We start from the raw sequence: 16,811 nt of genomic DNA on the forward strand, positions 1-16,811 counted from the left end.
CTCGAAAATAGATTAGCTCTAGAGTAGCGTGATAAGTTAATTTGAAACGTTCAAATTAGAATCAAATGGAATTGGAGAAAATATATTTAAATATATGAAGATGAATTTATGTAAAAATTAATTTAATATTAGATATTAAATTAATTAGAATTATTTAAATTGTTTAAATAATTATTTATTAATTTTATTAGAAAATTAATTTATGAAATTAATTTGTAAAATTAATAAATTTTGATTTTAGAAATAAAATTTGTTTTTAAAATCAATTTTAGATTTTGGAAATTGAAAATTACACAAACTTGAAAAATGGGTTTTTCAAGTTCATCTTCAACTAGCTTACAAGGAACCCATCACCTCTTCCTTGATTTACTCCAAGCATGAGTTGCATCTCATGCAGCACATCTCTTTGCATGATAGTCTACAATATATTGAAGAGATTGGAGTGAAGAAATGATTGATGAACCGATAGAATTTTTCAAAAAAATTCTTGAGAAGAAGGTTTTCTTCAATGGGTTGGTTCAGTGAGCTTTCTCCATATTCCCTTTGGTTTCAACTTATTTTGAGTCCCACAATTCAATCTAGAGCACCTAGAGGATAGTAGGGAAGATCTTGTGGTGGTCTACACAAGGATTCAGAGGATTTAGCAGCTGGAAATAGAGATTTCGATGGTTCGGCCAAGGTATGTTTTTGAAACCCATTAAACTCTGTTTTTGCATGTTTTTTTTCTACCAAAATTAATCAATTAGAGTGCTTATGGATCCTAAACTCTTTTGCTACATGCTGGTGTCGATCCAACATTCTTGATGTTGATTTGAAATGTTCAAATTGACAAGAGGTAATTTTATTATATATGATATGATCGGTTTGATGTATGAAATACATCTAGCAGAGGATTAATGTAAATGAGATTTACATTAAGTGCCATGGAATAGAAAAAGAGTTATGGTTTATATGTTTCATGAGATGAAATATTAAAACTATAGGTTATAAATATAGTATGATAAGTTGGTTATCATTTATATTTATAATAATATTAATTATTGGATAATTAACTCTTTTTTCTCTAATAACCAATTGAGTGGGAGGTTATTGGTGGTTTCATGGTAACCCTGAGATAAAAGGAAAAATGTTTTCCTAATTTTAGTAATGCTGAATTTTGTAAATTTGAGATTTCCTCTCTCGAAAATATTCTCACAGAAATTGTCAAATAAATAGGATTTACTAAGCGACAGCTTAGATAAGGTAAACGATCGTGGAGTGGTTGTAGGCGACAGGTACTTAGCTAAGCGATGAGCTAAACGATCGCATAGCTTTTGCTAGACGATTGTTTAGCTTTTGATCAACTCGACACCGTCGAGGTTCTGTGGAGGTTGTTCGTGTTGTTGGGGTGTTCGTGACCTAGGCAATCGCTGAGTTCAAATGTGCGGTGTTTGTGCTCTGTAGCGATCATGATGGACGAATGTTCGTGGTTGCTATGTTGCTGTGATTGAGCATTCGTGATCAAAAAGCTTGGCGATGAGTCTACAAAAGTGTGTAGCTTTTGTCCTTGATCTTTTGATGATCATGCTGTAATTTCTGTACTTAATGCATAACCGTATGTTTCTCTTTGTGACTGTAATTGTAAAGTTCATATATGATTGTAATTTGGAATGATTTTTCCACTGCTCATGGAAATTCTCGTGTCCGATTTCCTTCAAATTTAATATTTGATATTAAATTATTATTATTATTATTTAATTAATTAAATTAATTTTAATTTTGAGAAAATTCAATTTTCAAATATTGAATTTAAATTATCTTTAATTTAAGTATAATTAAAGATTGGAAATTAATTTGAAAGTGGGTTGATCCAATTTCATCTTATGAGTGGATTTCTCCAACAAACAACACATATCTCACTAATTAAGTGCAATTTGAAGTGTCAATTTGCTAAAGATTGGTGCTTGCATGGTTAGTTTGAATATATACATCTAACTTGATCAGATTTATTGGCATGCAATCTGAGGATTTGAGAAATTGAATCTTTATATACTTATTAGACATTTTTAAGAGACTAATTAAATTGAAATTGAAATTGAAATTGAAATTAATTTTAAAATAATGGTAAAGTAAATTTAAAAAAATTATATATGAAATTGGTATTTATATTCCTTAATTTTAAAAAATTAAAAACCAAAAACTTAAAATATAAAAATTAAAAAAAATTATATAAAAACATGAACGAATATTAGGAAGGAAAAAATGGGTGGAATTTCGTTTTTTAACCGGCTATATATATATATTTAAAATTTTAAGCAACAAAAATTGGTTAAAAGAAAAAAACGAAAAAAAACTTACGTCCCAGTAGATTTGAGCTCTAATGCTAGTGAAATAAAGATCATCATTTCACCGTGAAATAAAGATCACCATTTTACCAACAAGAGCATAGTTCAAGTGGCATAATGTAATATATTTATATGTAAAACGACACGATATAAGGGGAATATGTGCTCTCCCTTGTCTTTTCATAGATCCACCCGAATAGTGAGCTCCATGTGGCTATGAGATCTAAGGAGTTATGATTGTAAACTCTTAAGGTCCATAGTATAAAGAGTTGATGAGGTATAAAATTAATGTATTTATAGAAATCACATATATACATATTAATGATATTATAAAATGTGCCTAATATCCGTAAAATATAAGGATCGCGATAAGATGCTTGGAGGAAAATACGTGGAAACTCCAACCAAATTGGAATTAATGAAAAAAATAAAATAAAATTATCAATATTGCCATATGTTTAAATTATTTGTTATTTTCTATTTAATTAAAAATCAAAATAAAATTATCATTTAGTACAATTCCCCAATAAAGTAGTAAACTTTTAGGACTTTCTCAATCATTATTTATTAATATTTCAATTTTTATTTATTTTATGACCATGATTGGAATGAACTAGTATAAATCCATCAGTCATTTAACAAAAATATATTGATTGAGATATAATCAAATTTAGGTGCTTTTTAAATATAAAAAAATATTTAAAATTATTTACACTTTACAACAAAAAGTTTCAATTGTTATAAAAGGTAAATATTTTTGGAATTTTTTATTTATAAAAATTTTTCTCAAATTTATGCTATTTGATTTTTTGTTCAGGTAAATATAAGCATAAAAAGATCATTTGTACCTTAGATATATAGATATATATTTCCACGTTTTCATAGGTTCGATAATTATATCGTAGAAAAAATCTACGAAATACAAAAAATAAGCATTTAAATGTCACTGATATAAATATAATATAAATAATATATATGTTAACTTGTTCGAAATTATAAAATGTTTATCTACTTATTTAAATTATTTGAATTTTTTGCTTTTGTAATTTTTTAAAAAATGTCCATCGAAATCGACATTTTATCGATATTTCTATCGATTTTTTTTTTGTAAAATTAGGATATCGATATTTACATCGATATTGACATTTTAAACCTTCTCAGTACTCTATGCTCCATCAAAATATCTAAGCTTAAGAAACAAAAATAATTTTTTAAAAACTAAAATATTAAGACATTTGGGTAATTATTTTAAAGGACAAAACTGTTTGAAATATTTTTAAAGAGCTTCTTACAGATTTCGTAATATAAGTTTCAAAAATTAGACTCATAGTCCAAACTTATTACTTTTAAAAAAAAAAAAAAAAAAACTCAACCACGTGATACATTTGATATACTTATACTATTGATATGCTTGATACACTTGATACACTCTTGATATACACTTGATACATTACTAGTATATATCTGATACACTTTATATAATTTTGATACACGGTTGATAATGACTAATTATTTAAGTGTTTAAAAAATCATAAAAAATATTTTTTTTGAAAAACATTTTTTTCTCTAGTTATTTCAAATACGCACAAATTATCAAAATGGTATATTAAATTAATTGTTGGTGAGTTTTAAGTTGATCTCCCGACCTATTTGTACATTTGTACGTAAAAATGAAAGAAACAACATCATTTAAAAGGAAAAAAAACTACAATAAAAAATGTAGCAAATACAAAAATCAAAGTGAATAATAACTCATATTGCTGCAAACAAAAAATACAAAAGTATATATATCAATAGAAAAAATTACACCATTGATATACTTTAAATGTGGTGCATTAGTTAACTGATATACCGAAAAACATGAGTTTGTTAAAAAGATAAAATTGAAATACGGAATAAACAAAAAATTTAAATTTGAGAATTTTACTATATCTATTATTTTCCATACGTTAAAAGAGGAGTTTTTTTTTAATATTGTGAATAGGAAAACAATTTAGGGAAATATAGTGGTTCTGAAACTATTTACAAATTTATGGTTGTTTTGGAGTTTTCAAGGGCGGGGATATTGTGTAAAATATTTTGTTGAAGGTTCAACCATCGACCTATTGGAGGAAATTAAAGAAGACGACAAAATTTGAAGAAGAGGTCAAGGGTTCACCCTCGACCTGTCGAAAGACCTAAAGGAAATTAAAGAAGAGGTCAAGGGTTCAACCGGTCATTCGGAAATATTTTATTTAGTTTATTTCCCCTGTACGCTGCATTAATCGCACACAATCGCTTAATAAACTATGCGATGTTTAGTAATTATACACGATCACACACAATCGTTTAGTAAATTAATATGCGATCGTTTAGTAATTATACACGATCGCACACAATCGTTTAGTAGATTATTATGCGAATGTTTAATAATTCTTTATTAACGTAACAATAGGTGCAAACTTCCAGAAAGAACAAATGAACGATCAACAACTTCTTTATTAGACGATAGAAATCAAACAAGATTAATCGGTCGGTTACGAGGCGCTAAACGATCGTTTACGATCTCTCCACGATCGCTCAGTATGACTAAACGATCGCTTACTAAATCCTCTGTGATCACCCACAAACTCCTACACGATCGCTTAACTATTACTATTACACGATCGCCTTCTCAAAACCTATACGATCGTCTACCAAGTGCTACATGATCGCTGAGCTTTACTACACGATCGCCTAGTGGAAGAAGACGATGAGCGGCACGCTACGATAGCTTCTCCATGACAGCGTCTTCCGAACTCCCACTCTCGAGAGCTCTCTTTCCTCACTTCTGATATTCAGACTTTTCTATCTCTCTTTCCGTTTCCTTCTCCTTTTAAACCTCCATTTCTCCCAACATAATTGAAAAAGACATTCTTAACAGATTCAACCACCTCTCCTCTATTCTTTCTTTCTTAATGTTGCCATATAATTAGGATCCTATCATTATTAACGTAATTATCTAAATGATCGCTTATTATTAGGACATTGATTCTTGAATTCTTTATTAACGTAACAATAGGTGCAAACTTCCAAAAAGAACAAGTGAACGATGAGCAACTTCTTTATTAGACGATAGGAATCAAACAAGATTAATCGGTCGCTTACGAGACGCTAAACGATCGTTTGCAATCTCTCCACGATCGCTCAGTATGACTAAATGATCGCTTACTAAATCCTCTACGATTGCCCACAAACTCCTACACGATCGCTTAGTTATTACTATTACACGATCGTCTTCTCAGAACCTATACGATCGCCTACCTTTTACTATACGATCGTCTACCAAGTGTTACACGATCGTTGAGCTTTACTATACGATCGCCTAGTGGAAGTAGACGATGAGCTGCACGCTGTGATGGCTTCTTCACGACAGTATCTTTTGAACTCCCACTCTCTAGAGCTCTCTTTCCTCACTACACAATCTCCTTCTCAAAACCTAAACGATCGCTTAGTATTATCTAAACGATCGCTTAGTATTAGCCTCATACGCCGCATTTAAAAAGAAATTAAATCGATCACGCGCGCGTCAGAGTAAGTTGAACCCTCGACGTCCTTTAAAATGAATCTGAATCTCTGCAGCGTGTCAGCATCTTGTCCCATCCCATCCATTTAATTTTCCCAACGTTGAACGCCCGTGGGTCAAGGTATTATGGTGGTTTGTCATCATAAAAAACGGGGGAGATTGTTAGCTTTAGGGCTTCAATCAAACCAAGTATTTTGATGATAACAAACTCAAATTTTTTGTACTAACATTTTCAGTATTTTAGAGTCACTATCTTGTAGAGCTCGGAAAGACGATTCCAATGCAATTTGAATCACTCAAATCGGAGTTCAAACGAGAAAGTTACAAGCAAACGAAGACTGGAGAGGGAATCCAACGTGGCAATGACACGTGGCACCTTGCTGACGTGGCATCTGACGTGGCGGCTGAGTGGCACACAAAAGATCAATATTGATGATGTGGCAGATGGCGTGACGCTCCAACCGGTCACTTTTTTGCGGACATGGCACATGATGTGGCAGTGACGTGGCGACCGTGGACGAATGAGATAATGACAAGTGGCGGTCACCCAGCTTCATACGCGTGCGCCATACGTGCCTGCAGTTTCTTCACAGAATGTGGCGCGTGACGCTCAATCTCCTCTCTATGGTGCTTATATCATCCGGCTATTTTTTATTTTCATTTTTATTTTCTTATTTTCCTTTAATTTCCTAATCCAATTTTCTCCAAATTCTCACCAAATTTCAACCTTTTCAAATTTGATTTCCTTCCTAAATTGTCATCCTTCAAATCCTTTTTATTCTCCAAATCTCAATAATTCTAATCTTTCAAAATTCCTCTCTTAATTACAAATCCTTTCCTTTTCTATTTTTATTCAATCTTCACCTTTCATTTGCAATCATATCCAATGGCCAAAAGTTATCCCCTCGCTTATAAATTCGACTTGATTTTACTCTTTATAGACACACACCAAAAACTATCAAGTCTTAAGCTCTTAATTCTCTCTACTATCAAATTCTTGTCCTCCTTGCTCCTAAATTGGCCTAGAGTTATTTTTATGAGTTTTTTTTAGTGCTCAATTTGTGTATTTAGCCTTCAAAAGGTAATATTGTGAGGTTTTCTTTTAATTTTTGGGAATTGTATTAAGGTATGGATACACCTTGGGTTGTGAGAAAAAGAAATTGGTTTGATCCTGAACCAGTAAAAAGGATCTTGGGTTTCTCTTTAGCCTAGGAAAAAGAGGGTCGTGTGTCGGTTTGGTCCTCACCTGCAAGAGGACCACTTAGTGAAATACCCAAGAAGGAGTCTTTGAGAGTGGAGTAGGCAATTTGCCAAACCACTATAATTTCCGGTGTTTTCTCTTCCTCTCTCTCTTTTATTTCTTGTTTTCAAATTTTTTGCTTCTTGTCTTAATTATTTTTTTAATCTTTCCAAATTGCATGATTTAATTTTTAGTGTGTTATTTAAATTTATCATTGATTAAATTGTCTTTAAATTTGAAGTTATCATAGCTTGCATGATTGGAGTTTTGTCTTGCATAAATTTTCTTTAATCAAATTAGTGAGTTAACTTTATTAAGCATTGTTTGAAGATAAAATTATTTTTTAAAAAAAAAAATTGGTAGTCAACCCTATTCACCCCCCTCTAGTGTTGCCTTTAGATCTTACCGTAACATTATTAGATGCGGCCCACTCTGTAGTTGTTACAAGAAGTTGTAAGGTGCTACAAATGATGTGATCCACAAATCGTTCATGTTGAGACATGAGAGTGTGGGCATCCTATGCAATGAGTTTACATATAAATTGGACCACGAAAATAGTCATTTTTCTTTATAACGACCGTTTACTATTAAAACTGACTATTTCATTTATTATATAACCTAGGTTAACTCGATCTTAATCCTGAGCTAGCTATGAACTCATGTTTGTTTGGGATTATCCTTTAATCTACAAACGGTGAGAGTAGTCCAACAGCACTGCTCAATAAGCTTACCATTTTGGGAATAAGACTGGATAAATAGCTAGGGACATAGCCTTGCGAGATGGAATTCACTGCTAGCCTATTTAGGGTTAGTAGATAGGTTGTTCTCTTAAGTACTAACTCCAGGTCTTGAAGAATCGGGGCCCCGCCTTCTCATAATAGAGAAAGGATTTTGATTCATAGAGATTATGAATCAGAATTATTCATTAGAGGATCAGTAGGAACTTAAGGAACAAGATGTGGTCACAGGGGTAAAACGGTATTTTTGACCTAGCTGTGATTACGAACAACCTGTGAAGGATCGACTTACTGATTATGGTTATTAAGTGGACATAATATAATCTACAATGAGGGAAGTTCAACTATGGGCTATAGTGGAGTGTCCCATTAGTTAACGAATGGGGGTTAGATTAGACTAATGAGTTTAGCCGATTAATCTCGAATCGTTAAAGCCCATGATCTGTAGGTCCGCGAGGTCCCCTTACTAGCTCGCAAATGGATAAGCTTTAGGGTAGCTTTAAAGATTAATTTGAAATGTTCAAATTAAACGGAACAAGAGAATAAATATTTAAATATGATTTAAATATATAAAGATGATTATTGTGCAAAAATTAATTTAATATTTGATATTAAATTAATTATTTTTTAAAATTAATTTAAGAAAATCAAATTATGAATTAAAATGATTTAATATCATTTTTTGTTTTAAAAAGAAAATAGAATTTCGTTTGCATGTTGCACAAAAATGGAAAATGGGTTTTTTTCCATTACCATCATCTCTATGTTCACAAAAAAAACATTATCTTCTCTACTTTAATTCTCCAAGCATGAGCTGCAAGTCATGCACTCCATCTCTTTGCATGTTTATCAAATATATACAAAGAAGATTGGAGTTGTTGAGAAGTGATAATACAGAATTTCGAGAGAAATTTTTTCTGAAGACGAAGATGTCTTCTTCAGTCAGGCTGATGTGAGTTTCTCTGGTTTCTTCACATCTTCAAGTTGTTCTTGAGTCCCACAACTCTGCTTAAAGCTCCAAGAGCATAGTAAGGAAGGCTTTGAGGTGGTTCACGTTGATAACAAGTGAAGACCGCAGCTGAACAGGCGTTTTCTTGGAGAGTTCATCAAAGATATGTTCAGAAAACCCACTTTTTGAGACTTTTTGAGAAGAGCATGCTTTAGTTTTTGCTAAAATTAGTGAATAGAAAGCTTATGGATCCTTGATACTTCCGTTGCATGTTGTTTTACTCTTTCAGTGTTAATCTTATTTATATTATGTTATATCAACATGTTAATCTTATTTATATTTTGTTTGTTTGTGTTTGTTTTTGTTTGTATTTAAGTATAATTTATTGTTATATTTAAAAGTTGATGTTTATGCTTTAATATTTTTAGTTTAATACAAAATTATCATGATTTTTTGAACTATATTTCTTATGATATTTTATTTTTTTAGTACTAACTTTGAAAATATAGTTTAAAATAGTTTGAAAAAGTTTAATTTGTTGTTATATTTAAAAATTATTATAAAAAGTTTAATTTATTGTTATGTTTAAAAAGTTGATGTTCATAAACCTTAAAAAGTTGATGTTTATAATTTAAAAAGTTTAATACAAAATTATTGTGATTTTTTTAATATACTTCTTATAATATTTTACTTTATTTTATTTTTGTATTAAATTTGAAAAATTAGTTTTAAAAAGTTTACCTAATTGTAATGTTTAAAAAATTGATGTTTATAATTTAAACTTTAATATTTTTAGTTTAATACAAAATTATTGAGATTTTTTGTGTAAATTTCTTATGATATTTGAAAAGTTAATTTATTGTTATGTTTAAAAATAAAAAGTTCAATTTATTGTTATGTTTAAAAATAGTTTTAAAAAGTTTACCTTATTGTGATTTTTATTATGATTTTTTAAATATATTTCTTATATTTCTTATATATATTTCTTATTGTGATTTTTATTTTGGTTTGTTTTTGTTTTTTTTTTTTAAGTTTGATAATTAGTAGAACAATTAGTAATGTATTGTTTGTCTTTTTTTTAAAAAAAAAAAAAAATGGGAGACAAATACTTGGGATTTATGTTGTTTACAAATGGTAATATGATTGATGGTATTGATGGAGTTGACTATCACCAACCACCAAGGGGGTTTTAGTATAAATGTGAACAGTGTAATTATATTTGAACAATTCATTGAAATGGTTGGGATGTCACTTAGTGCAGATATGAGAACAAATCAGTTAGAAATAATATATAGACATTCTAACCTAGAACCATCGGATCAATAAGGTTTACGTCATTCCCTATTCCGAATGCACAAGCTATGAACTTGATATTCTCAATCACGATGTCACTGCTGAATTTAGTGCATTTATATGTAAATGTAAATAGGATAGGGTTGGATATAAACTTGAAATGTATATGTAAATGTAAATAGGATGGGGTTGGATATAAACTTGAAATGCACCATTTCGTCAGTTTGAAGATCCAACTGATGTATGGGATATAAACTAAAGTTGTACATTATTCTTCTAATTGAAAAATAAATATTCTTTTAATTGAAAAATAAATATTTTTTTTCTTTCAGATCATGGCTTTAAACCCAGGACCTGTTGATCCCGATGTTTTGTACGACTAGTCCATCCATTGATCATCTATTGTATGGCGAGATCGTACTACTGGAGAAATATCTTGCAGGCGTCGAGAGACAGTTCTCTAGCACACTATCCCACTCCACCCTCGAATACTACCGCTACTCCGCATATCTGGATTCTATGGGATTGCTAGATTGGGATTTATTCAGTTGGACTGGCATCTGATCACAGCCTTGGTCGAGAGATGTAGGTCTGAGACGAATACATTTCATATGTCTGTTGGAGAGTGCACTATCACTCTACAAGACATAGAAGTGTTGTTGGGGTTACCTGTTGACGGTGAGCCGATCACCGGAGTGATGTACGATGACTGGTCACAAGTTTTTCAACTATACCTCGGTGTGACCCCACCTGCCGACAAAATTAAAGGATCGAGGTTAAGTTTAATATGGTTAGGAACACAATTTCGTGAGCTCACAGATGATGCAGACGAGGAAACCGTCATAAGATATGCGCGAGCATATATACTACAAATGATTGGTAGAAGTTTGTTTCCGATAAATCAAGTCATTTTATTTACTTGATGTTCCTGCCACTAATAGTTAATCTCTATGATGCGGGGCGGTATTCGTGGGGTGGAGCATGTTTGGCATGGTTGTATAGACAACTATGCAAAGCAACAAGACCTGAGGTTCGTGAGATAGCTGGGTCTCTCATACTTTTGCAACTATGGGCTTGGGAGCGATTTCCAACAATGGCTCCATAGCTACAACATGTCAATGACGCTTAGTTAGCTGGACGAGTCTACAGTTCTCGATATATTATTTTTATTCAATTTAATTTTTATATCAACGATCTAGTTCATTTAGAATATAAATTATCAATTTAAAAATTTAGGTGAAGAGACAAATTTTGTATAACTAGAACAACCACACATGTAGTCAGCTAGTACAGATACATGTTTGATCTGCTTCAACCTGATCAGGTACATTAACACTGACCAAATTGATTATTTTATACATATGTTTATTGTATTTGTCTTTAATGTTCTCAAATATAATATTTTGTGTTTCAGGTTATTTGGGAGCCGTACAAAATTATTATGTATACTTTGCCCAATTTCTGTACGAATGATCAAAACATATGGTAGATGATGACTTCTCTCATGTGTTTTCACATTGGTGAGTGGCATCTTCCTGACAAGGTGATGAGACAATTCGGTTTTTAGCAGGATGTCCAATCGCCTTGTAATACTGAACCCCTACTACATGATATCGATGTAAGGACGGTAGATTGGTCCGAAAAGTTGCACATTTGGTAGTGTGATGGCATTATCGTGCAAGGTTTATTACAGTGGAGGTTTCTATTGAACAGTTTGATAGGGATGTCACTCAAGACTATATTCATTGGTATAATAATATCATAAGGCGCTACATCACTCGTCCGAGAGCAGCTATGGGTCATCTGGTAAATGAATGAATATTATCTAATTATTTTTAATTATTTTATTTTAAATATTATCTAATTGTTTTATAATTCACAGAGATCGAACAACAGTAGACTCTGTGATGTTGTAAATGATCCGAATCAAGTTCTTGCTATATGTAGTGACAACCAAAGCTATATGAAAGAGATACATTAGATGTACAATATACCTATTGTTCCTCCAACAACTCCTAGATGTAGAGGATCTATTCGGGAAGAGGATGATTGATGAGGTTGCCCATAATGTGGAAGAGTTGTCTCATGTGATGCAGATGTAGAGTCAAACTAATTATGTTAGTCTGATGATGATGATGCTAGCTTTGGTTCAAGACATTATGACTCAGAGGCTGGTCCTTCGTCTTCATACGTGCATGGACATGGTCGGGGTCGTAGAGAGCATAATGAATATTTATATTATGAAGCGCCTGTAAAGATACTAGAGTAACATCAAGAAGAACCAAAACAACCTCAAGTTCGAAGTGGACGACGACAACCAACTCGAAATCGACGACGTCCGCCTTGTGGGACACATTGACTTTTGTAATTATTTTTATATAAATGAGATATTTTAATTTTCACTTCTTTATTTTTATGAGATATTATTATTTTTTTAATTTGTTCTTTTTAGAATTAAGTTAAATAAAATAATAAAATATTTTTAGAAATTGCTTTTATAAAATGGAAAATTTAAAAAAAGGTGAAAGATTCGACCTTGATTGATCGACTTTTGAAGACTAAAAAAAACAACCATATTTTTATAAAGAATTTCAAAACAACAATACTTTTATAAATTATTTTTAAAACAGCAATATTATTTAAATTTTTCCGTTAAAAGACACGCTCGTAATTTTGGATTTACGACTTATTTTATAATATTTGACCAAACATTTTTTTTAAAAAAACATATTTTTGGACTTTTTCTATAATTGAATGTAAAGACGGAATAACTGACCGATCTCGTGCACAAATATCCTCACTGTTTGAAAATGGACCTTGTCTCCTTCTTCGGCTGCTGACTTTGGAGAGCCGAAGAAGATAACTATGGCGGAATTCCTGTGGACTTTTGCTGTACAAGAAATCTTGAAGAAGACAGTCAAACTTGCAGCAGAGCAAATCGGCTTGGGATGGGGTTTCAAGAAGGATCTCTCGAAAATGAGAGACTCTTTACTCATGGTTCAAGCCATCCTTCGCGACGTCGACAGAATAAAGTCCGAGTATCCTGACGTGAAGCCATGGGTGGAGAAGCTTGAGGATATTGTTTTCGAAGCTGATGTTTTACTCGACGAGCTTGCTTACGAAGATCTTCGACTCAAGGTGGAAATCGGAAAAGATCTCGGAAAGAAGGTACACAATTTCATTTCAGCTTCTGAAAATCCTCTTTTTTTTAGTCTCAAAATGGCAAATCGAATTAAAGCCATTTCTAGAATGTTGCAAGAGCATTATGCTGCTGCTAGTGTTGTTGGACTTGTTGCTATAACATCCAAAGAAATTGAACCTGATCTTAGTCAGGTTCATGAGACTGACTCATTTCTTGATGAGTTTGGAGTTATTGGAAGGGATGAAGAAGTTTTGGAGATCGTGAATAAGTTGATTGAACTTAGCAATGGAGAAATGCCTCTGTCTGTTCTACCCATTGTTGGGATGGGTGGATTAGGGAAAACAGCTTTGGCTAAGGTAATCTTCAATCATGAAGTGATAAAGGAGAATTTTGATAGATTTATATGGGTGTGTGTATCTGATCCTTTTGTCATCAACAAGATTTTGAGAGCAATTTTAGAAACTCTTAATCCCAATTCTGGTGGATTGGAGAGTAAGGAAGCTTTACTCCAAGAGATCCAGAAATTGTTGCATGACAAAAATTATTTTCTTGTGTTGGACGATGTTTGGAATGAGAATCTTAGTCTATGGAATGAGTTGAAGGCTTGTTTGTTAAAGGTTACTCGGAAATTCGGAAATGTTGTTATTGTGACTTCTAGGAGTGATGAAGTTGCAAAAATCATGGAGACACATCCGAGGCATTATTTGAAAAAATTATCAAATGATCATTGTTGGTTATTATTTGAGAAATGTGCATTTGGAAGTGATTTGCCAACAATTCCAAAGCTCGACAAGATCCGGAGAGAGCTTGTTGAAAACTTTGGTGGCATACCATTGGTTGTAAAAGTGTTGGGAGGAACGGTGAAATTAGACAAAAATTATGAGAGATTGCAATCACCATTGACAAATTTAATGAGAATTCCATTGCAAGATGAGAATCGTGTTTTATCCACAATAAAATTAAGTGTGGATCGCCTACCATCACCTTCTTTAAAACAATGTTTTGCCTATTGTTCAAATTTTCCTCGTGATTTTGAGTTTAGAAAGGATGCACTTATTCAAATGTGGATAGCACAAGGATTCATTCAACCATCTGAAGAAAGGAATATAACAATGGAGGATGTTGGGGACAAATATTTCAACATTTTGTTGTCTCGCTCTTTGTTTCAAGATGTTGTCAAGGATAAGAGAGGACGAACTGTACATTGTAAGATGCATGATTTTATACATGACGTCGCATGTGCTATTTCGACTTATAGAAGAAGAACATTTGATTATAGTGACAAAGCTGCTAGAAAGTTGCACATGTTAACATTTAGCAGACGTGTGTTTCACCATGAGATTGCAAACTGTATCTACCTGCGTGTTTTAATTGCAGATTCTTATGTTATATGTGAATTACCAAATTCAATTGCTGCGTTGAAGCATTTGAGGTACATTGACATTTCAAATTCTTTAATAAGGAAGCTCCCAGAATCTATTGTTTTGCTTTATAATTTGCAAACGTTGAGGCTTGGAAGATTTGTCGAAGACCTTCCAAATGATTTGAGAAAATTGGTCAGTTTAAGACATTTAGAATTTTACATTGATCGTTCAAATCAATTTAAGCAAATGCCTAAACACTTGGGTCAATTGATTCAACTTCAAACGTTATCTAGTTTTGTAGTTGGGTTACATGAGGGATATAAAATAGAGGAACTTGGATTCTTGAAAAACCTCAAAGGAAAATTAAGCCTTTTCTGTCTTGAAAGAGTCAAAAATAAAAAGGAGGCCATGGCTGCAAAATTGGTGGAGAAAGAGAATATTTTTCATCTAGATTTCCAATGGGGTTGGAAACATGTAAGAGAAGGTAGTAGTTACAATGATTTGGATGTGTTGGACGGGCTTCAACCACACAAAAATCTTCAAGCCTTGACTATTCAAAACTTTGCAGGTGAACTTCTACCAAGTAGAATTTTTGTTGAAAACTTGGTTGAGATATATTTACAGGACTGTGAACGATGTGAAACTTTACCGATGCTTGGGCAGTTATTAAAACTCGAGGTACTTGAAATTCGTAATTTACACAGTGTAAGAAGTATTGGGGATGAATTCTATGGGAATTATTGCAAAGAAAGGACTTTGTTTCCGGAATTGAAAACATTTCATATTTTTGAAATGAAAAGTCTAGAGCATTGGGAAGAAATAGCAAGTATATCAAACGGCATCATGTTCCCTCATCTTGAAAGCTTGAGCATTATTTCTTGTGTGAAATTAATGAACATTCCAAACATTTTTGCATCTGGTTGGAAAAGGTTGGAAGTTGATGCTGATTCAGTGTCATTTTCGAGTTTCCGAAGTCATGGAAAGCTTAGATCTCTAAAGATTTTGGGATGCGAAAAATTGACAAAACTACCGTGGTTAGAATTCTGCAGCTCTCTTGAAAACTTGTGGATAAGCAGTTGTTCAAATCTTAATTTGCAGAATATGCATAGCTTGTCTTGTTTAAGCATAAGAGATTTGCAGAAGTTGCCAAATGGGATTGCCAACCTCCTTAACTTGAAAGACTTGAGCATTCATGGGGACTTGCAAGTTTATGATTGGAATCCTCTCATCCATCTCGGATCACTTGAAAGTCTTGTGTTGGTCGACTCAGGAAGTGGTGCAGCACAACTTCCTCAACAACTTGAGCAACTCACAGGTTTGAGATCGCTGCATATTTCTCATTTTAACCACATTGAAGCTCTACCAGAGTGGTTCAGAAACTTCACATCTTTGGAAATGTTGAACCTTTACAATTGCAGAAATTTGAAAAACTTGCCTTCCCAGAAAGCCATGTCAAATCTCGTCAAATTAAGCAGTCTACGAGTTTATGGATGTTCACAGCTAGAACTCGGCAATGGTCGTTTTAAGCCGGTTAAAACTTCCAATGGGAGCATCCAGTTTCTTCATGAAATTCATACCCCTTTTTACTGGTAGCTTTTACTTGGGAAAAAAAATTGTAAATATTTTGCCGTTCTTTCAGTTATTTAAACATGTTAGGATGTGACCTCTTTATACGATCATTAATGTATGTAATGGAATGAGTTATTTATCTGGGGCTTTGGCATATTTTATTTGAGCACATTTTGTATTCCCTGGGAGCTTCCAAAATCAATAGTTTCCGTTAGATGTTTTAGTACTCTGTAGCTTGTGTTATTTCTTTAAATGTGTTTTGGTGAAGGTTCAACTGATAGTTTTTGATAATGACTAAGAACATTCTGACATGTCTCGTGAGAAGTAGAGATCTCTGGACTTCACATTTTTGTTTTAGGACTCAAGAATTTGTTCATACTTAAATTTTCATTCTTATAATAATGGACCTGACTATACTCTAGTTAAGCCATGTAAGATTGAATATTCATTTTGGAAAAATATGAGCTATTACACAACTTAACGTTGACTTGCAGTTGCCAAAAGCTGAAGTTGATCATTCGATTGTATTTCTCAACAACAAACATCAATTAAGCTTATAAATTTGACATATTTACTTCATGCTCCTAGCATGTAGCAAATCTAGGAATATTGAACAAGGTTATATTCACCACACTATAGCTTGTTTCAA

General features: G+C 32.5%; 1 protein-coding gene across 1 annotated transcript; it reads left to right on the plus strand.

The window, feature by feature from the left end:
- The first annotated feature begins 12,855 nt into the window (after window positions 1-12,855).
- LOC120067295 (disease resistance protein RGA2) lies at window positions 12,856-16,303 on the plus strand. The gene has a single exon (XM_039018837.2). The coding sequence runs from the start codon at window positions 12,953-12,955 to the stop codon at window positions 16,184-16,186; it is 3,234 nt and encodes a 1,077-aa protein (XP_038874765.2). The 5' UTR covers window positions 12,856-12,952; the 3' UTR covers window positions 16,187-16,303.
- The last annotated feature ends 508 nt before the right edge of the window (window positions 16,304-16,811 follow it).

Source organism: Benincasa hispida, chromosome 1 (assembly GCF_027475165.1).
Source record: "Benincasa hispida cultivar pf3 chromosome 1, pf3_genome.v1.1, whole genome shotgun sequence".
In the NCBI taxonomy this organism is placed as follows: Eukaryota; Viridiplantae; Streptophyta; class Magnoliopsida; order Cucurbitales; family Cucurbitaceae; genus Benincasa; species Benincasa hispida.